Genomic DNA, 22,325 nt, shown 5'->3' on the forward strand with positions numbered 1-22,325 from the left:
ATTGTCTTCTTTTATAACCTCAGGTCAACTAAAGCCTTGAGAGTGGTTTTGGCAGATGGAAACTAAAAGAAACCCATTGTGTGTTTGTTCCTAACCACTGCTCAACAACCAGTGTTGGTTTGCATACATCCCCATAACTTAGCAGTTTGGCAAAAGGGACTGATAGAATAAGTGTCATACTTTAAAAAATTAGCACTGGTAGGGGTGGGAGTGGGGGAATTCTTTTAACAAAAACCCTTCAAGGCAATGTCCCTGCATGGCTTCATTGCAACGAATGAAGCAAGTAAAATATAAAGAATATAAGTCAACAACCCTGAGACAAATTCAATGCCACATTTCACCTAGATTTTGTTTAATGGCTGAATTATTCGGGTTATCCCCTCCGAGAAACAATTTCAGTTACAAAAAACCAATAAGAAATAATGCAGAAAATGAGGAAAAAAAATAATACAAAGTAATACTATCCACCCAAATTTGGGTTATTGAACTTATTGTCATAAATATATTTATGTTAGTTTATAACATTAAGAGACTGAGCTGGCTGCAAATGGTTCAAGATTTTATGTTAGCTTAAAAAATAAATGTTTAGCTTATAGTAGTGTATAGCTATAAAAGGGGCTGTTGCCTGCCCAAAGCTAGTTAGATAGGCTGTATTTTTGTAGAGGCAGCAATTAACTTCTTATATAGGCAATAAGCACACTTGCGCACTGCAGTTAATAGACACAACAAGCCTGTTGCAGAATGTACTATTTCTTTGGAAAACGGTAATTGTTTAAGGGTGGGCATGCATATGAAAACGGGTCAACTTGCATGTTGAAGCCAAAATAACAAAAACAAATGATGATGATAATAATAAATAAATAAATAAATAAATAAATAAATAAATAAATGATTGAAGGAAAAATAAGTGAAATGGTGATCATTTTCATGCAGGTAGCTGTTGAGATCCATGCGGAGGCAGACCAGGTATACAAGCACTTACGCATTTGGAGAGTTTGTCCTTCGTAATAAGGCAAATAGACATGTTGCTCTGACAAGGGCTTTCCAAACACAGGTGATTGAGGCATGAGATCGTCCCCTAAGGCAGCATTAAAGAGAAACATCTGAGGTGGTACAATACTAAACTGTAGGGGGTGCAACGAGCGTCGGTTAAGGGCTGTGTGTAGGGGGCTGACAAGAGATATGCTGCAAACTGAGAGGGTTACCGTCTCATGACTAAAAGGCAATTGTTTCCCTTGCCAGCTGAGCAAGACAAGTGAACAGGGATGTAGACTCCACCCTGCTACCATTAGCGATACAGTTCCAGTTTAGCCAGAGGTGACCATGAGTCAGTTCCAGTTTAGCCAGAGGTGACCATGAGTCAGTTCCAGTTTAGCCAGAGGTGACCATGAGTCAGTTCCAGTTTAGCCAGAGGTGACCAAGAGTCAGTTCCAGTTTAGCCAGAGGTGACCAAGAGTCAGTTCCAGTTTAGCCAGAGGTGACCATGAGAGTGCATGTTCTATGCAATCTAGACTAGACACCTAAGTATAATAGAAGCTATTCTTTCTACATAAGCACTACAGATACGTTGAAACTATTTTAGCAATCTATAAGCACGGGGAACATATACGATAAAATTAAGGGTTAATTTGTTCCCAAATGGAAATAAGTATTTCCTACATCCTTCAGGAAATAAACTAAGTGAGTTTGAATGGCATTTAAAGGGGTATTGGATTTTAAGAAAATTAATAATAACTAGAATTTAACAGAGATTAGTTAAATTATGGTTGTATTATTTTTTTTAATTTTTAAGAGAAGGATGAGATGGAAGGAAGTAGCTCAGTTTTATATTAGTAAAATCTGTAGTATTTTAGTGAACTCTAATTTGTTATTCAGGGATACAGAAGATCAATCAGAGAGAAATTTAGATCCAGCACCAGTTAGGCATTTAGCCAAATAGTTCAAGAAATTTAGGAAGAGGTGTGTGTTAAAAGAGGAGAGTGTATATGGATGTATACACTGCATGAACCATGATGTGTTTGTGATATTTACCAACAATGGTCACAAACTGAGGAATATATATATATAGTTTTGATGTCTTCTCTTAACCATGTGAAAATTTAATAAAAAAAAAAATAAGAAAAGAAATCTTGAAATGACAAATGAATTAGCTGCATTAACACAAGACATCAATGTTGAACCTAAAATCAAACATTTTCTCATTAGTTTTATACATGTAAAAAAAAAGGTAAACAAAAACACCTGTAAATAGACATAATATTAAAATAGTTGAGTTTTATGTTATCAGATGTACAGTTTGTTGTTGTTATATTTACTGATCAAATTATTAACTTGCCATATTTTATTTCTGAGTTTCTGTCTATGTCATTCCAAACAGTATAGCATAAGGTATGCGATTGAAGCTTTATTTGTAGGCAGTTAAAATACTAGAAATAGCAGTTAAATCTATTTAAAATTACAGCCCACTGTCTTAAAAAAAAAAGGTAAAAAAGGCCCTAGATATACTGGCTGAAGTAATAAAAGGCAGAATGGTCACCACTGAATGCCCTTGTTCATAGGCCAACTTATTAAAGGATGGCCAGAGACAACAAGCTTTCAATGATATAGAACATGTTTGAAAATGATACAGCTACCAGTTAGTTCCACCAGTCAGTTTACAGCCAAGAACTCCTGCAAAATCAAGTACGATTCAGCAAAGTGTCTTGGAGACCATTTAAACTATCTAAACTTCACCAAAGTCACCCATATCTGACTTATCCATTCAACCTGCCAGGGTTGATGAAATAAGTTCAAGTACAAAGGTTGATTCAATTGGCTACTTTCACTTTCTCTCTCCAAATATGGGATCTTGGGCTTGAAGACCTCAGTGATATAGCACATACTGGAAGAGTGTTTAGAGGCGATAGAGCTATCAGTCAGTACCACTGATCAGCTCACAGCCAAAGTGTCCTGATCTTCAATAAAGTTGCCTTCATGGACAGTTGTTGACAGGACACATGAGAAGTTAAAAACAAGGTTTACTTTATGACTCAGTAATGTGCATATATCCATTTGATTTACATAAATTTGTCATTTGAACAAATCTATGTTCATATAAATGAAGTAAAAGCTAAACTTAGCCCTGCTTCTGTTTCACATTCAACACATTGTCAGTCGACTAGAAAAAGTTCTCAAACAATTTGTAGTTGTCACGGTGGGACAAAAAAATAGCAGGACCAAGAGAGAGGAGAATGACATTGAAAAAACATCCAGCCTTTAGTCAATAGAGTAGGCAAAACTGAAAACTACTGAATGTGGAAGAATTTTTCTTCTAATCTAATCAAACGCAGTACAAATGACCTTTGCAGGACTAATAGATTGGTGATAGAAAGGGAAGTGGAGACTGATTGTAGGGGCTACTATCAACTACTACAATCTTTGTAAAAAGCTCAAATGGAAGTGAGTGGTTCACAGATGAATCTTCAAGCAAATAGGTCAGATTTCAAAGGAGTTACTCAGGGGATTGGGCCCAAGCTTTCACAAAAGAACTAACTACTTCCACCCATACACCTTAACTATCATTGTAACATTACATAAGGGAAAGTGCAGCAGGAAGTTGAGCATCAACACACCGAGCCATCCTCTGACTAGGTGCCTGGTATCAATACCTGCAGCAGAATGCACTTTAGCAAACAGTGCCCTTGAGCAACATGGTGAGGTTTAACTGAGAACCCATGGGTGATGAACTGAATTCACATTAGACCAATCACCCAAGGGCTCTGGTTAAGAAGAAATTTGTTTGGAATTTTAAGGTTACTAAAATGCTTTATCTTGGAGTTATTTTAAAAAAAATCTATTTTCAAGTTTCTGACATTGTAGAAGGTTTACACAACAACAATAAATACACATGAAAATTATTAAAAAAAAAAAAGAAGAAAATATGTAAATACAAAATTTGATATCTCCATTTATATTCTCATATTTTTACTATGTCTGTACCTTTTTTTTTATATATCTTGAAAGAAAAAAAAAATGAAAATATTGAGAGAATAACTGAAGAATTAATTTAAATATTGAACATTTATAGCATGTAGACTAAGGAGGATAAAAAAATACGATAATTCTAATTTGAACATGATATAATTAACTGAATACTTAATGGAATAGCTTAATAGTCACAAACTATTCTTAGGAACATTCTAAATCACAAACCATTCACAGAAACAAGCTAACAGTCACAAGACATTCACAGTAACCAATCACAGAAAATCTCAATTTGGCAATATAATTGTTCTTCAAGAAGTTATGCACTGGCCCCAAATCTCCCACAGAGGAGCTCAGTGATGGCTTACCATCTTTCAAATAATGGTGACAAAAAAAAAAAAAAAAAAATAAAGGTTACTATCCACAAGACTGTTTAGCAATCCTTTTCACAACAACAACACAAACAACCTAACAATTATAAATATATACATATATGTATTATGCATACATATTTAATAAACATCCAACAGAATATATACATATATATATATACTAGCTTAAAAGTTGCACTCTGTGCAGACTTTTACACCAACTCCTACAGAGGGCGAATTCAGCCTGCTGCCCTAAACTAAAGGGAGCCAAATAACATGACTAGTGTATGTCTATAATGACTATATGCCCTGGTGGTGTGTGATCAGTGGTTAAGGACAGATGAGAATTAATTCTGTAATGCAATCATTCTATTGTTCCAGTACCAAGTTGAATTCCAACTGTTGGCCAATTTGTCCCAAAGTTCTTATCTCGACATAAAATTAAATGAAGTAAATGTCATTCATCTCACCCCTGATCTCTGATGTCGTCTGACAAACGCCAACCAAGATGGCATGAATCAGCCAAGCTTTACCGGTTAGAAATAGTAACCCAAATGCTTTTAAATCAGAGCCCAATGCTGGATGTTCAAGAACCAGCTGAAGGGCAGATTTTCAACTGTGGGATCATCCTGGTTCCAAAAAAGTATAACATGTCTATGTAGAGCAAATATAGGCTGAGATACAGGAGTCCCAGACAGACAGACAGACGGACGGACGGACGAATGGACAGACAGACAGACGAACAGACGGAGAGACGGCCGGCCGGCCAGGCAGAAATTGCTCTTATTATTATAGGTGTAAATATATAGGAAAGACAAGCTGTGTTTAACATACCTTCATCTTCCGAGTCTGACAACATTGTCTCAGTCATGGTTTCTGGGGCAACTACTTTATACTTGTCTTCAATCGCAGGTAGTGTTTCCGTCACCTCGGTCAGATTTTTCAGCGTATCAACCACCGAAATATAGCCCAAACGCTGTGCAATTGATAGTGCTGTTTGGCCAGTCTGAAAACATGGGTTAACGTTTCAAATGAATTAAAGGGGTGGAAAAAAAACAAAAAAGCAAGCAAATAAAATTTAAAAAAAACTGCAATAAAAACTTCTATTAATTAAATAAATTTTTGGGTGTACTTTGGTGATATGTGTTCAGCAATAAAAAAAATCATGTGCATGTGTATGCATGGGTGTGTAACTGAAGGTATGAATGTGTGTGTCTGTGAGACAATGGTTGTATATAACACCAAGTCAAGTGAGAGCTGTAAATGTAGCAATGTAATAAAAATAAATGGAGGGATATGAAGACAAGGGTGGAGGGGGGAAAGCAAGACGAGAAAGGCAGAGAGAGAGAGAGAGAAGGGGAGTAGAGTGGACAAGAAGAGTGGAGTAGACACGAAAAGACTGGAGAAGGTGACAGAAGTGTTGAGTGGATGAGAGGGGAGAGAGCAACTGCAGAAGAGTGTGATGGCAATATTGGAGTAGTGAGTTCAAGGTTAAAGAGTGGAGTGTGGATGCAAGAGTGGGGGATTATTATATAAGGAGGAAAAGGTGGAGGAGGAAGCATAAGTGACATGAGGAGGGCACAATAAGGTAGAGAACTGATTTTATTATAGCCATAAAGGTTACAATAAGGTAGAGAACAACAACCACAGTTATGTGGTTGAAGCACTCCGTCGGTTATGACGATGAGCGTTCCAGTTGATCCGAATCAATGGAACAGCCTGCTCGTGAAATTAACGTGTAAGTGGCTGAGCACTCCACAGACATGTGCACCCTTAACGTAGTTCTCGGGGATATTCAGCGTGACACAGAGAGTGACAAGGCCGGCCCCTTGAAATACAGGTACAACAGAAACAGGAAGTAAGAGTGAGAGAAAGTTGTGGTGAAAGAGTACAGCAGGGATCACCACCATCCCCTGCCGGAGCCTCGTGGAGCTTTTAGGTGTTTTCGCTCAATAAACACTCACAACGCCCAGTCCGGGAATCGAAACTGCGATCCTATGACCGCGAGTCCGCTGCCCTAACCACTGGGCCATTGCGTCTCCACACAACAGATATGTAAGGCGTAGGCAACAAGTGGAATGAAATGACTTGGGACAGCGGTTTCTATGCAGATGACTTGGTACAGCAGATTGAACATTCAACCCATTTTGGCAACAGTATTTTTTTGGTGCTGGAGGAAAACACACACACATCTGCAGAAACCTATTTCTTTATTACCCACAAGTGGCCAAACAAGGGCAGACATAGGTATTAAGTCGATTACATTGACCCCAGTGCAATAAACTGGTACTTAATTTATCGACCCCGAAAGGATGAAAGGTAAAGTTGACCTCAGCGGAATTTGAACTCAGAACGTAATGGCTGACGAAATACTGCTAAGCATTTCATCCGGCGTGCTAACGATTCTGCCAGCTCACCGCCTTTTCCTGCAGAAACCTACACTTACAAAGAGGAGGGAGGGAGAGAGAGAGAGAGAGAGAAGATAGAGAAAGAGAGAGTGTGAGAGATAATTTATTAATTGAACACAAGTGACAGATATTTTTCCTCTCCTCATATACATAAAGAGAAATATATTTTTATTAATAATTAGCAGAAGTAACAGAGTGACTCAAGGTCCGAGAGTTTCGTGCGTTGGCACTTACCAAACTCTTGGACCTTGAGTCACTCTGTTATTTCTGCTAAATATTAATAAAAACATACATATACTCATATTTTGAGTTCCATTTTCCCTGTTTGCATCAACATACCTGTAAAGGGAGAGCAAGAGAGAGAGAGTAAGGAGTAGGGAAGAGAGAGAGTAGGGGAGAGTAGGGAGGAGGGAGAGAGTAGGGAAGAGAGAGAGTAGGGGAGAGTAGTGAGGAGAGAGTAGGGAGGAGGGAGTAGGGGAGAGTAGGGAGGATAGAGTAGTGAGGAGAGAGAGAGTAGGGAAGAGAGAGAGAGTAGGGGAGAGAGTAGTGAGGAGAGAGTAGGGAGGAGGGAGAGAGTAGGGAAGAGAGAGTAGGGAGGAGGGAGAGAGTAGGGAAGAGAGAGTAGGAAGGAGAGAGTGGGAAGGAGAGAGTAGGAAGGAGAGAGAGAGAGTAGGGAGGAGAGAAAGGAGAGAGGGAGAGAGATAGGGAAGAGAAAGAGCGAAACATTGAAACATCTAACGTCAAATAAGTCAGCATTGAAACAGCACTGCCGAATAGGTTGTACCAAAACACCTCAACAGTGTGGCAACAGTGATGTAAAGAGACGGTACAACAAACATGGTGTACTTACATTAGTTACAGCATTGGGTGATGCTTTGTTCTTGAGAAGTAAATTGATAACCATCACATGGCCTTGCTGAGCCGCTTGGTGAAGTGGTGTGTAACCCAACTGGAAGAACAAGAAACAAGGTGTAAGATAACTTTACAATGACTTTAAAGATGACTTTAAATAAACAAATCTTTATAGTGTTGCATGGGCGGAGGTCAGCCGTTTGACCTTGCTATATTAAACTAATTAGACTGTTGATGATTGGAAACTGAAAAATGGTGCAAGGGTGAAGGTATGGCTGTGGCTGTGTGGTAAGTAGCTTGTTTACCAACCACATGGTTCCAGGTTCAGTCCCACTGTGTGGCACCTTGGGCAAGTGTCTTCTACTACAGCCCCGGGCCGACCAAAGCCTTGTGAATGGATTTAGTAGACGGAAACTGAAAAGAAGCCCGTCGTATATATGTATATATATATATATATATATGCATGTGTGTGTCTGTGTTTGTCCCCCTAGCATTGCTTGACAACCGATGCTGGTGTGTTTATGTCCCCGTCACTTAGCGGTTCGGCAAAAGAGACCGATAGAATAAGTACTGGGCTAACAAAGAATAAATCCTGGGGTCGATTTGCTCGACTAAAGGCGGTGCTCCAGCATGACCACAGTCAAATGACTGAAACAAGTCAAAGAAATAAAAGAAGTATGACCCAGCTTGTGGAAGAAACTATTGATAGACATGGAACGGTATACAATGTCAAGTTAGTGATAGCAAGCTGGCTATGGAATTACATTTTGTTCTTAACCTCATTTCTTCCCACTATATAAAATGCCTTGAGAAGTCTTGTTTTACTAAACAGAATCAGCACTGCTTGAACAGACCCTGTGTATGGAATACCTATAGCGGTACTTCATTCTCAAAAAAAAGATTCTTTTGTCACCTGAAGGATTGCCCATGCAAAATGCTCTGAGTGGCAACCAAGTGAGTTATTAGCTTCAATTGAATAAAGAACCTTTACTTTAAGTATTGAGTCTTAGTTTTCTATCTGTGTGCCCCCCCCCCCCAGCTCTCTTCATCTTTTCAGACAGAATTAGCATCTGCTACAGATATGTCTTTCCTGCCTGACCATTTTTCTGCCGGTGGGGGGACTGGTTTAAAGGAAGTGACTACTGCAAATGAGGCTTTCTAGTCAGCTTGACCAATTCCTGTAACATGGTGTCACAATGGCATGTTAAGGAAATAAACATCAACAGAATACCTGGAGTGCATCTGCAAAGTTAGACTGACTATTACTCTTCATTGTGGCAGTTCCTAAACACACACACAAACACAAACTTATACTCTGGCATTATTGATTTGTGGACTTTTAACAATTATAACAATTTACCAATTTCATTTCTTAATCTTCAATTAAAGGAACAAACAAACAGAAAAACAAAACCCTACTGACAGTAGATTGTAACATTCACAATATAGAGTATTTGTGACACTATATATAACTTTTGAAAGTATGTTTTATATATATATATATATCAGTTGATTACACTATTTAACTTCTGTTATCAGCCTCTGTATCACATACAATAAGAATATGAAATATGAAGATGTGAAAAAGTGTATGTGTGTATTTAGAGATTGTTCACATAAAAACCAGAAATTTTGAATTACATAAGTTGAGAGACAAAAAAAAGTTAAGTAAATTAACAACTGAAATGTTTCAAAATTTCAAAAATATCTCTTTCAGAATAACAAGGGTTCAAAGAATTGTTCAAATTGCTCTCGACTAGGTTAGGTCAGATTAAACTGACTTCAGTAACCAATCATTTGTAAAACAAAAACATGAAATATCAAGAGATACAAAATGAGTGGAAAAAACAAAAAAACACATCAACAACAAGAATATGTATAATTTAAAATGAGATAAAATTTAAATAAAACCAAAAAATGATTAATTTTAAAATTTCAATGAAATGAAAATAATTTTAAAATAGTTTACACCTGGCCGATTATTTTCATATTTATATAAAGCTTATATACTGGCAGTATTTCACTAAATTTAAAGCTAGTAAAAACATGAAAGTCAGTCAAAACAGATTGCATTAAATAGGTGTGAGTTGTAGTCATATGGAAACACTATCTGAAGAAGAAGATACACTTTTCTGGAATATTCCTAGAAATATCTAAGATGGAAGATGAAACAGAAATTATATACAATTTGATATTTCATTATCTCTGTTATCTTATTTGAAGTTTACACATGTCCCACTTTTCTCATTCTCTCTCTGCATCCCAACCTATTCAGTTATCTCTCCTCAGGTAATTTATCTACCTCTTTTGCTATCACATATTAAAATTATCTTTCCATCCAAGTTGAGTTCCAGAAATATCCAGATTACAGGGTAGTTTATTTAGTAACTTTGTAAGCGGATAGTAGGAAAAGAGTTAAAGTGTGTGCCAACCCAAGTCTCACAGTACTTGGGGTTTAGAGATGGTATGGATCCAAAAAGGAGATACAAGTATATGAGTAACAGAAATAATTCTGCAATGAGTTCATGAGAAATTAACAATATTGAAAAGTTTCTTATTTCTTTATTGCCCTCAAGGGGCTAAACATAGAGGGGACAAACAAGGACAGACAAACGGATTAAGTCAGTTACATTGACCCCAGTGTGTAACTGGTATTTAATTTATCGACCCCGAAAGGATGAAAGGCAAAGTTGACCTCAGCGGAATTTGAACTCAGAATGTAGCCGGGCGAAATGTTTAGTGGCATTTTGTCTGCTGCTACGTTCTGAGTTCAAATTCCACCGAGGTTGACTTTGCCTTTTATCCTTTTGGGGTCAATAAATTAAGTACCAGTTATGCACTGGGGTCGATGTAATCGACTTAATCTCTTTGTCTGTCCTTGTTTGTTCCCTCTGTTTAGCCCCTTGTGGGCAATAAAGAAATAAAATATTGAAAAATTTCTTAAAAGTAGTTAACCATTTACTGATAAGTCTATGATTTATGAGAATTCAGGTGAGTTGTGTGTGCTTTAGGGATACAATTCGAATGCCATGCAATATCTACTTAATCAAGTGTTTTACATTTTTGAGTTGTTGATCCATGTTGAAAGAATCAATTGAATAAGTACCAGTAATATACTCAGGATGATACTACCCTATCTTTTACAGAAATGGCATCATATATCATATCTATAGTAATGCTACTATATTATACTGACATGTACATATTTATCTGAAAACAAATTTACTAACACTACTATGTCACTTTTAATACCAATCCATCAAGCTGCCCCTGGTTGTATGATACAAATCTCTGGTTTTAATGGGTTTAAAGTAATCTAAGTTAAAATCATCCACCAAAATTTCAGGTTACGTTCCAAAGACCAGTTTAATAATGGCAGTTATTTGAGTAAATTTTTTATTATTTCTAAAATTCATAGAAACAAAGTTAGATATATTGACATGCACACATTATCTGAGGACAAATTTACTATAATTTTTTTCTAAACTATGTCGGCTTCAACAATATTAAGCATACAAATAATATATATTAAATGTATTAATCCCCTCGTGGCTTATATTTTCCCCACCAAATACTATACTACCAATATGTTTAAATTAATTTTCTACAATAGGGGTGGGTACCTCTTCCCTAGGAAAAAAAATTTCAGTCACACATTAAAATTTGAAATCATTCATTGAAAGTCTCTAGGAAAAAAAAAAATTACTTTTAAATTTAATAAGCTGAGCTGCGTATCTTTGAACTTATCTTTAAATATAAAAGTGAAGTTGTGTGTCTGTCTCCTACGATTTAGATTCCTAACTACTCCCACATTTTGCGGTGCAGTTTAACCAAAACCGGGTATCTTATAGTCGTGATTTATATCGAGCCTTTCTGGGTATTAGCACACATCTACGATGAGTCTACGATTTTAAAAAGAATTTACCATCATTTTCCCCCATTTTAATTCATTTTTTCGCTATTATATAAGGGAAGTAACTCTCTAAAAATGTCTACGATGAGTCAATGATTTAAAAAAAATTTACTGTAATTTTTTTCCATTTTAATGCATTTTTCGCTATTATATAAGGGAAGTAACTCTCTAAAAATGTCTACGATGAGTCTACGATTTAAAAAAAATTTACCATAATTTTTTTTTCCATTTTTAATGCATTTTTTTGGCTATAACTCTAAAAATGCTTATATAGTTATTTCCCTTACAAGCCCGAGCAACGCCGGGCGATACTGCTAGTAATATATAATCATATTAAGTTGGTGTTTGCAATACTACAAAAAAATTTCTTAATTAAAAATCAAATTGTCTTTTTTTTATCACCTGAAGCCTGTTATTTGGGTAATAACAACAATCTAGGCACAAGGTCAGTGTTCTTGGGGTGGTGGTTAGTTGATTATTACATAGGTCACGGTACTTTACTGGTACATCATTTCAAAGTAAGATGAAAAGGTAAAGTTGACTGTGACAGTCTGAACTCAAAGAGCCGGAAGAAATACCTGAAGGTATTTTGTTCAATGCTTTAACATGGTGAAGCGCTGCCATTTCTTCTGTCATTTAGCTCAGACCAGCTTGACCAATTCATTAACTTATTATCATTGACCACTACACTAATCCGATACAATATTATCTAGTGTCTAATGTTGGTCACTTCATTAGTTTAATACTGATCAAATGTCAATTAGAGAAGAAATATTTCTTTTTAGCAGCTTGGAGGACATCATTTTTTTATTTGTGTTTGCATGTTTTTAAAGGTTATTTAACAAAAATAAACAAAATATGAAATAATGAAACTGTCAAAATAACAATAAAAATTAAATAATTAACAAATTATAGTTTCTAACATAATAACTGTTTCTAATAAGACAATGGCCAACACTTTTGAGAGAAGGGGAATTAGTCAATTACATTGACCCCAGTATTTTACTGGTACTTTATTTTATCGACCTTGAAGTGGCTAACCCTTGGCTGGATTTCAACTTAGAACAATAAAGAGTCGTAACTAAATACTGACAATTTAACAGTTCTGCCAAATAGCAACAACAACAACAACAATAATAAACAATAATAATAATAATAATAATAATAATAATAATAATAATAGTAATAATAATAAACAATAATAATTAACAATATCACTCAGCTAAGAGCTGAGGAAAAAATAAATAAATAAAAATAAAAGTAACAAGATATAAAAAAATATAAGCTCATTGCTGGAGCTGAAGCTTAGATAGAGGCTCAGAAAGGATGATGAAGCAAACAAGAAGAGACAACTGCTCTAGACTGATGACATAGCAACTAGGAAATCCTTTTTCATTTATGAAAATGAAAATCTATGAAACTCGAGTTTGTGTCTGGTTTGAAGGAGGATTTTATTTCAACAGGTCATCTACTCATCCTAACCTCTCTTAATATCCCTTGCAGTAGAAATTAAAAAAAGACAAAAAAACACTTTCATATAAAAAAAAGGAAGGCTATGAAAACAGGAATTACTGGGAATAGAAAATAAGTACGGTTTCAATAACATTTTTGCAGAGTTCATAAAAATGTTCAGTGCAGCAAATTTTGCCAGTTTAGTTTAAATATATTAAGTGTTCTAGTGGTGGGAGTAGTGGGTGAATTTAGGTCTTATATATTCCTTACAAGAAACCCTATACACATAGCAACAATTTCAGTCTAAATTTGGAGCTTATAATGCCTACTATAAAGTTTTCTTAAAATCTTAACAACCACTCTATTAACATCATCATCATCAGTTTTAACATCTACTTTTCCAGATGAAGTTTGTTGAGGCAGATTTTCTATGGCTGGATGTCTTTCCTATCACCAACTCTTACTGGTTTTAAAGAAAGGTAATATTTCCTCTTCCATTGAATGATGAACTATGAAAACAGGCCCTTGTGAAGAACTGTAAACAAATGACATCGGTTTAGAATGAAGAGTGACCTTTGATTGCAATATACATGTTAGTGCAATATAAAAAAAGCACTCAGTCCACTCTGTAAAGTGGTTGGTGTTAGGAAGGACATCCAGTCATGAAAACCATGCCAAAACAGTGGAGCTTGGTGCAGTCCTCTGGTTTGCCAGCTCCTATCAAACTATCTAAACCATGCCAGCATGGAAGATGGATGCTAAATGATGAATGATGATTCCCATGTGAAGACAAGGGGAATATACATTTACTCATGTACAGACACACACACATTAGGTATCTTCTAGTTTCCATTCATCAAATTACACTCGCATAGTATTGGTCAATCTATGGTCATCGTAGAAGACACCAGTGGACAGCTTCAACACTAGGAATGAACCTGGAACCATGTGGCTTTAAGGAAAGCTTCTTAACTAAAGACATACACACATACATAATGTACTCTTTAAAACAGGAACACTCCAAGAGTTAAAGGTTTAATTAGAAGGGCTTCAAGGAATGTAAGCTTTCTAAAAACTGAATTGTTTTTATGGAGATGTAGAAATACAAATAGAGGTAAAAGTATTTACAGAAGAGATGGATATAAGTGTTAGGGGCCTAGAGTTGGAATGATGAGCTGCTGTTACCAATAATACTCTTAAGGATAAGATAGTGAACTGGCAGAATTGTTAGCGAGCCAGGTAAAATGCTTAGTGGAATTTCATCCATCTTTACGTTCTGAGTTCATATCCTGTCATGGTCAACTTTGCCTTTCATCCTGCTCAGGGTTAATAAAATAAGTAACAGACGAGCACTTGAGTTGAAAAAAATCAATTTCCTCCACCCCCCAAATTGCTGGCCTTGTGCCAAAATTAAAAACCCATTATTACTATTAACCCTTCCCCATCACACACACATTATAGCTCGTCCTTGTGAAGGCCCCTATGGCTAATAAAAGAAATAATTTATTATTATTATTATTATTATTATCTGCTGGGGTTAAGTTTGGACCTTAGAGATCAACTAACTATTCCTTTCATGGTTCCAAAGTTTATACAACCTCTCGAAAGAGCTGTTCTTCACTCCTGCTCCAGAGCGTCGGCTGCGGGGTCATTCCGAAAAGCTCTACCTGCGACGATTTCATCTCAATCGAAGGAGAGGAGCTTTCTCCATCCGGGTTGCGGATCCGTGGAACAAGCTGCCAGACGAGATGGTGAAGATGCTGACGACCGCTTTGTTCAAAGCCTCCCTTGACCTCAAGTGGCCTAAACTCTTTACATGAACACCACCCTGTACTTAACTCCATGTCCTCCTACATGGCCTTGCTATTTGCTTTTGAGCCTAACTAACTAACTAACTAACTAGTACCAGTAAAATACTGGTGTCAGTCTAACTGACAGTACAACCCCAATCAAATTCAAGCCCTTGTGTCCATGCTAGAAATTATCATTGTTTATTGTCAGCAGAATTATTAGAGGATCACACAGAATTACTTACATTGTGAGTTCAAATCTCACCAAGGTCAGCTAAGCCTTTCATCCCCTGAGGGTTGATGAACTGAAGTACCAGTCTAGTACTGAGGCCCGATGGTATCAACTAACCCTCTCCCCACTTATTTCTACCATGCTTCCCTACCAAAAGGCAAGAACACCACACTTTCTTTTCTCCCCTTTCCATAAGGTGGTGGTGTCTGTGAAATGAATGATGATGATGATGATGGTGGTGGTGGCAGCGTCAATGATGAGGTTAGCAATTTTAAAACATGAAACAAATGGGCAACTCTTTTTAAAATGACCTATAATAACCACAGAAGGCAAACTGGATATAACTAAATGATTTCTGAACCCAGATCAGATGTTAGGGGACACTACCTATGATACATAAGGTCAAATCATTCACACTTCATATACATAAATATATATATATATATATATATATATAGATATATATATGTATATATATACACACATATATACATACAAATGTTGGTGTTTAATCCCATATCAGCTAAGTCCAGCAGGCCTATGAAAAAAAGCATTCTAGCCATGCCCATCCAATCATCCCCCCCCCCAAGCATTGTATACTATACCCAGCCTACATTACCAATGAGTGACTATAGGGTTAGGTTTGAGGGAAGACTTGACTGCTATTTCTAGAGAGGTTGAATGACTTTGTAGACTCACTTTTCTTGGTCTGACTATATATAGTTAAGGCCTTTTTGAGAAGGAGTGAGAAATGTATGGTTATGATGATGGAGGATATTATTTTAAGAAAGAATTATATTTATACAGCATGAATCAATTATTTTTTAGAATAGAGGCCTTCAGGAAAGAAGTATCTATAAAGTAAACCAAAAGAGAACAGAAAACTACAAGCATAAAACTAATTGTCTTTCACATAAGCTGAAGGCCAAGGCCACCATTAGTAGTGTGACAGTGAATAGGATTGGTTGAATTAATGGTAGTTTATGTTTGATATTTATCCCCTGGAGGGACGACAGGCATAGCTTCTACCCCAGCAGGTTTTAAAATTAGCAGGGAGGAGGAGAAGGAAATCAAAACGGCAAAAGGCATTTAGCGTGGCTCATTGCCAATTCTGATCACTTTAATAATAATCCTTTCTATTATAGGCACAAAGCCTGAAATTTTGTTGGAAAGTGCCAGTCAATTACATCGACCCCAGCGCTCAACTGGTACTTATTTTATTGACCCCGTAAAAATGAAAGGCAAAGTTGATCTCAGTGGAATTTAAACTCAGAACGTAAAGATGGATGAAATGTTACTGTTAATGATGGTAATTATGATAATCATTCTGAAATTAGGACATGGTCGTACATTTGGAAAAGCATAGGTGTCAATTGCTTTGGCTCCAGTACTTGATTGGATTCCAGAGGGAATAAAAGGTAAAAATGAACCAGCAATGGGACAGGACTTGAACTCAAACACAAAGGGATGTAACTAAATACTGCAAGTCCATTTTCTCTTACTAATCCTTCCTTATTATATTAATTTCTTTACTACCCACAAGGGGCTAAACACAAAAGGGACAAACAAGGACAGACAAACGGATTAAGTCGATTACATCGACCCCAGTGTGTAACTGGTACTTAATTTATCGACCCCGAAAGGATGAAAGGCGAAGTCAACCTCGGCGGAATTTGAACCCAGAACGTAATGGCAGACGAAATACGGCTACGCATTTCACCCGGCGTGCTAACGTTTCTGCCAGCTCGCCGCCTCTTCCTTATTATATTACTGTGTTATAAATAGTTATAAATTTTGTACATATTATTGGTACTTATTTATCCACTCCAGAGAGGTTACAAGCAAAGCTGACACTTGTGGAATATGAACTGTGATAATAATAATGGTTTTCATTTAGGCCTGTCATTTTGAATTGAAACCATCAATCCCAGTATATGACTGGTACTTTATGGTATTGAGTAAAGATAGAAGGCAAAGTTGATGCTGGTGGGAGTTGGATTCAGAATATAAAGAGCCAGAACAAACACCACTAAGTTTTTGTTAAACACCATCCGATCGTGGCTGTGCCAGCCTCGCCTGGCCTCCATGTCGGTGGCACATAAAAAAACACCATCCGAGCGTGGCCGTTCGCCAGCCTCGTCTGGCACCTGTGTCGGTGGCACGTAAAAAAACACCATCCGAGCGTGGCCGTTTGCCAGCCTCGTCTGGCACCTGTGTCGGTGGCACATAAAAAGCACCCACTACACTCACAGAGTGGTTGGCGTTAGGAAGGGCATCCAGCTGTAGAAACACTGCCAGATCTGACTGGCCTGGTGCAGCCTTCTGGCTTCCCAGACCCCAGTTGAACCGTCTAACCCATGCTAGCATGGAGAACGGATGATGATGATGATGATAATGATTCTGCTAGTCAGCTCTCCAGTTCTTGATTGATACTGATTTTATCAACCCCAAAACGACGAAAGGCAAAATTTGCCCTCAGCAGAATTTGAACTCAGAATGTAGAGACAGATGAAATGCTGCTAATCATTATGTCTGGTGTGCTAACACTACTGCCAGCTCACCACCTAATCATCATCATCATCATTTGACGTCCCTTTTTCCATGCTGGCATGAGTTAGACAGCTTGCTCAAATTTTGGCACAAAGCCAGTAATTCTGAGGGGAGGGGGAAAGTTAATTACATCAATCGCAGTACTTGACTGGTACTTTATTTTATCCACCATGTAAAGATGAATGACAAAATTGATCTTGGCAAAATTAGCAGTTAGAACATAAGGAGCTAAAAGATATACTGCTAAAAATTTTGTTCGATATGCTAACAATTATGCCAGCTCACAGCCTAGGCATAATATTGATAAATAATAATAATAATAAAAGTAATTTCTAACTTAGGCAAAAAAAATATTGATAAATAATAATAATAATAATAATAATAATAATAATAATAATAATAATAAAAGTAATTTCTAACTTAGGCAAAAAAAATATTGATAAATAATAATAATAATAATAATAAAAGTAATTTCTAACTTAACCAAAAAAATATTGATAAATAATAATAATAATAATAATAATAAAAGTAATTTCTAACTTAGGCAAAAAAAAATATTGATAAATAATAATAATAATAAAAGTAATTTCTAACTTAGGCAAAAAAAAAGAGACAGAATTTTGGGGTAGGTGTATATTAAAATGAATTGATCCAACTATTTAACTAATAATAAAAATCTGTTAGCATGCAGTCATAAGTGGAGTAAAGTGCCTAGAGCAACAATGAAATATAATATCTGAACATAGCAATGATGATGATGATGTAATACAAGACGATTCTAAATGCCCTCCTTTATCAACAACCAGATTCTTTACCACCTTTGAAAATATATATATTCTAATTAATTTTAGAAAAAAACCAGTATGGCCATATGTGTGTGGGTGTGAGTATGTCTGTATGGGGAACAATATTGCGAGACCTAGCACACCATCCAGTTTAATGCTACCATTCTGTTACAAGCATTTGAACAAGAACTTGGGGCCCCCCTACCTAGCTGGGTTTTCCCTGTAGATATTAACTTGCAGATTTTCAGACCGATCATTGACTGCTTCAGTCTCACCAACAAGGGAGGGTCTGCAGTGATTTAGATGGGGGCATTGTTCTTATTCCCCTGACCAAATTACAGATTAAAAAAAAAAAAATAATAATGTAGAATCAGTTTCCATACTCAGTTAAAAAATGGTAATTTAAATTAAAAAATAGAGGGAAAGGGTATGGGTACATTTGATAGTGGTGGTGATGATTAGTAGTGGGCAAGGACGGTGGTGATTTGGATTGAAACTGGAATTTCATAAAAGAAGCAACCTTAGAAGGAGATTGTAAAAGTAGATATGGACGGGGTTATGCTCAAGGAATGGTGATAAAAATTTAGAACATTTCCTAGCATGATGTAGAACAATAGCAGGGTGTGTATATGTGTATATATATATATATACATGCCTACTGTGTAGATTTGTGTGTAAGTGTGTGTGTGTGTATATATATATATATATATATATATAATACAGAGTTCATTGCTACATGTTTGAAATTTTTCATTAAATATGTGTATGAAATTGATTCCACTAAACATTATTTATCCCCCCTCCTTCTCTCTGATTGCCCCCCCCCCTCCAACCGCCTACTATGAATTATAACAAAATATAAATTGATGGAATTTGATAAGATTTTAGGATTTCAATTATACTGTTTATTTGTTTCCCCACCATCACCACCACCACCACCACCACCACCACCACCACTACTTCTTTTAATTCTAAAAAGACATCTCTCTGAGAAATAAACAATAACAACAAAATTTTAATTATGGCTTTGAATACATATGGCAATTTTAAAAATAGCTAGTTAAGCGAAAAAAAAAAAAAAAGGGATTTTTTTTTTTTCTGAAAAGAGCAGAGTAAAAAGAAGAAATTTAAGAGAGCAGAAAGAGAAAAATATCAGAAAATTCAGCAGAGAATGATGGCAGAGTCAGTAATGGTCTGAAAGCAAAATTACTATAGATTTTAAATGCATTTAAAGGGACCCTTAATATTACAAAATATGAAATATTTTGGAAATCATTAATGGAATTTTAACATGAGTTTTGTTAAATAATTAGGGTGATGGGATGAGAAGTCAAAAGGTAAGCTATCAGAGAGCCATTCCACAGACCAGTTTTCAAATCCTGGTTATAGCCAACTTCATACCATTTATATAACAGTAATGTCCTTGAGAAAGACATGAATATTGTTTAATTCCTCTATAAATTAATGATGTTCTACTTAATTTAAAAAAAAAAAGTCCTTATGATAATTATTTTTACTAAAGGTACAAGGGCTGAAATTTTGGTGGAAGGGATCAAGTTGATTACATCAACTTCAGTGCTTGACTGGTACCATATTTTATCAAGCCTGAAAGGAGGAAAGGCTGACCTTGGTGGAATTTGAACTCAGAATGTAAAGCCTGAAGAAATATTGCTAAGCCTTTTGTCCAGTATGCTAACAATTCTGCCAACTCGCCTTCTTGAGAGTCCCTATAATAATGTACTAATAATATACTTAGCTATCAGAAAAATTTGTTAAAATTATTTTCCAATAAAAATCTGAAGTTTCTAAAAGATGTGTGATATTTTAACCTTAAGAGTAAGTTAAAATATCTGGGAAGAGATAGGAGAAAGTGATCTCAACAAGATCTTAGTTGAATCCTCATTAATAATGTCTCATCTTCCTTGATATGTTCAATGCCTCAAAACATCTGAAAAGACTTCAATTGTCTTATCAGAAGTCTCAAAGAGAAAAAACTGTTAGGATTTGAACTTAATACTGTTAGTTTAAAAAGAAGCTAGTACTCCTACAACCTATGACAATTATCTGCACCACATCATGGTATCTCTTTGCCGAATGGTAGACTGGGCCAGTGAGAGTTAAGTGTCCAAGAGTAGAGTGCAGGAGATAGAATATAGACTGTTAGCTCTTCTCTAGGAGGCTGGTAACAGTTTTCTCAGATGATAGTCCTATTAACAGATAAACTCCTCATATTCATATCCTCTGATGGTAGACTAACATCTGAGAGTTTCTAAAAATTCAAGCAACTCCAATTGTGGGCCCTTGTATGGAATTTTAGGCAGTGAAATGGAGTTTGTTGCAGAATTGGCAACACTGAGCTAGTCATATACTCATCTTAAGGTCTAGTTTTTGCATACAGTACCCAAGGTAGTATAAAATGTGGCAATTTAGCCTGAAAGTTCCTAGCTCTGATCCATTGCTACTCTTAAATTGTTTCTCATATTTAGTTGACATGCATTTTGAAGTGATTTGTCTTTTTTTAAATTTTTACTTTGTATAAGAAGCAGTTAAATGGAGTTAGCAATGTTTGAACTTATCATATAGTCAGAAACTACTGAATCTTAAAACAATGCTTTCTACAAACAAACAAGAAATGTTAGTTTGTACCCCAGCTTTTCTTTTAGAAGAATGAGAAAGATATTTTAGAGGTGTGGAGAAATAAAAGAATTAACAATTAATTAATAAACAATTTAGAGGAAAATCCTATAGCCTCCAGATTCTTTGATTTCTAGTGATCATTCCATTTTGTGTATCTATAGTATTGGTGCTTATCTCTGGTGTTTGCAGAATTTAGCCGATAGGGTGCTGCAGTCTCTGAATGTTGGTATCAATGACTCAAAAGGCAGTGAAACAGCCCTGTAGGTGTTTTGACCCCCTTCCACTCAAACACCAGGGCTGCCTGGGGCCATCCATTGATGCAGGTGACAAAACTCCCACACAACAGCACAAGTTTTGTTGAGTCAGATGTTGTGACACTTGGCCAAATGTTTCTACCATCTGCAATGCTCATTCTTGCTGCACCACTTGTCCTCTCTTGAGCCAGATGTCATGGTTTGTGTTTTAAGTGGCTTCCCTCTGAACAGGAAGCTAGTCTATTCAATTATCATTACTTTGTGAGAGAACTGAATTCAGCATTGCACATCAACACTTTATCATTAATTCCACTGTGTCCTCTAAAGTACCATCTAAGAACAAGAGGGAGTCAACATGGTAACAGTGATAGCATATGAACTATTTTCCCATTCTTGTTTCAGTTTTCTTGTATCCAATCAACTTAACAATCAGCTCCACCATTCATATCCAAGATTATCAGAATCTAACAAGATAACCCCTACTTCTATATTTCTCTGAATAAATATTCTTTATTCCTTGTATACACTCAGGCAATAGATTCTTATACATCTCATCCATGACAAACTATTGCTTTACACAAAGAAGAAATTCTGGTCTTATTATAAAGGTTGTAAATTCAAAATAAATATTCCTAAAAAGTATTTCATGTTCTGAAAGAACAAGAAGTAGGGTCAGTGTTTTGTCTGAGAATCAACCAGGTAGTTTCCTTGTCTTACTAAAGGCACTAAACAAGTGTGTGTGTGTGGGGGGGGGACCCTTCCTGTTTAACTGGCTGCAGAGCAAAAAGCTGGCAAGAGGGCTTTCCTAGATACTGAGGATTAACCCAACCCTGACTTCAAAATGTGAAAGAGAGTAAATAAATAAATAAAGCTATCAAACTGCTTGGCATGGAGACACAGCAGCATCAGCTATGCTGGGTGGAGGTGTTAACAGAATTGGTATGGGGTGGAATTGGGGATGGAGCTTCAGCACCAGGAGCAGTTATTTTTTTTTTCATTTTTTTTTTTCCATAAAAGTCTACAACTTACCAATGTATGAGGAAGCTACATGAACAGAACAAATGGCTGTCAGCAGTTTTATTAAGAAAAAAAATTTGAAATAAACTACAGTGATGTGT

General features: G+C 36.3%; 1 protein-coding gene across 34 annotated transcripts in view; it reads right to left on the minus strand.

Annotated features, from left to right (window-relative positions):
- The window catches only part of LOC115210251 (titin), a 626,493-nt gene that overhangs the window by 239,366 nt on the left and 364,802 nt on the right, over nt 1–22,325 (minus strand). For 32 of the 34 annotated variants that reach the window (XM_036501835.1, XM_036501827.1, XM_036501837.1 and 29 more), the window contains 3 exons: nt 7,593–7,691; nt 5,169–5,340; nt 983–1,078 (listed from right to left, as the gene is read on the minus strand). In XM_036501835.1, coding sequence (XP_036357728.1) covers nt 983–1,078; nt 5,169–5,340; nt 7,593–7,691 — 367 coding nt within the window. The remainder of the gene's footprint in view (nt 1–982; nt 1,079–5,168; nt 5,341–7,592; nt 7,692–22,325) is intronic. The other 2 variants (XM_036501839.1, XM_036501859.1) reach the window with 1 other exon arrangement.

The sequence above is a fragment of the Octopus sinensis genome, linkage group LG4 (genome assembly GCF_006345805.1).
Source record: "Octopus sinensis linkage group LG4, ASM634580v1, whole genome shotgun sequence".
In the NCBI taxonomy this organism is placed as follows: domain Eukaryota; kingdom Metazoa; phylum Mollusca; class Cephalopoda; order Octopoda; family Octopodidae; genus Octopus; species Octopus sinensis.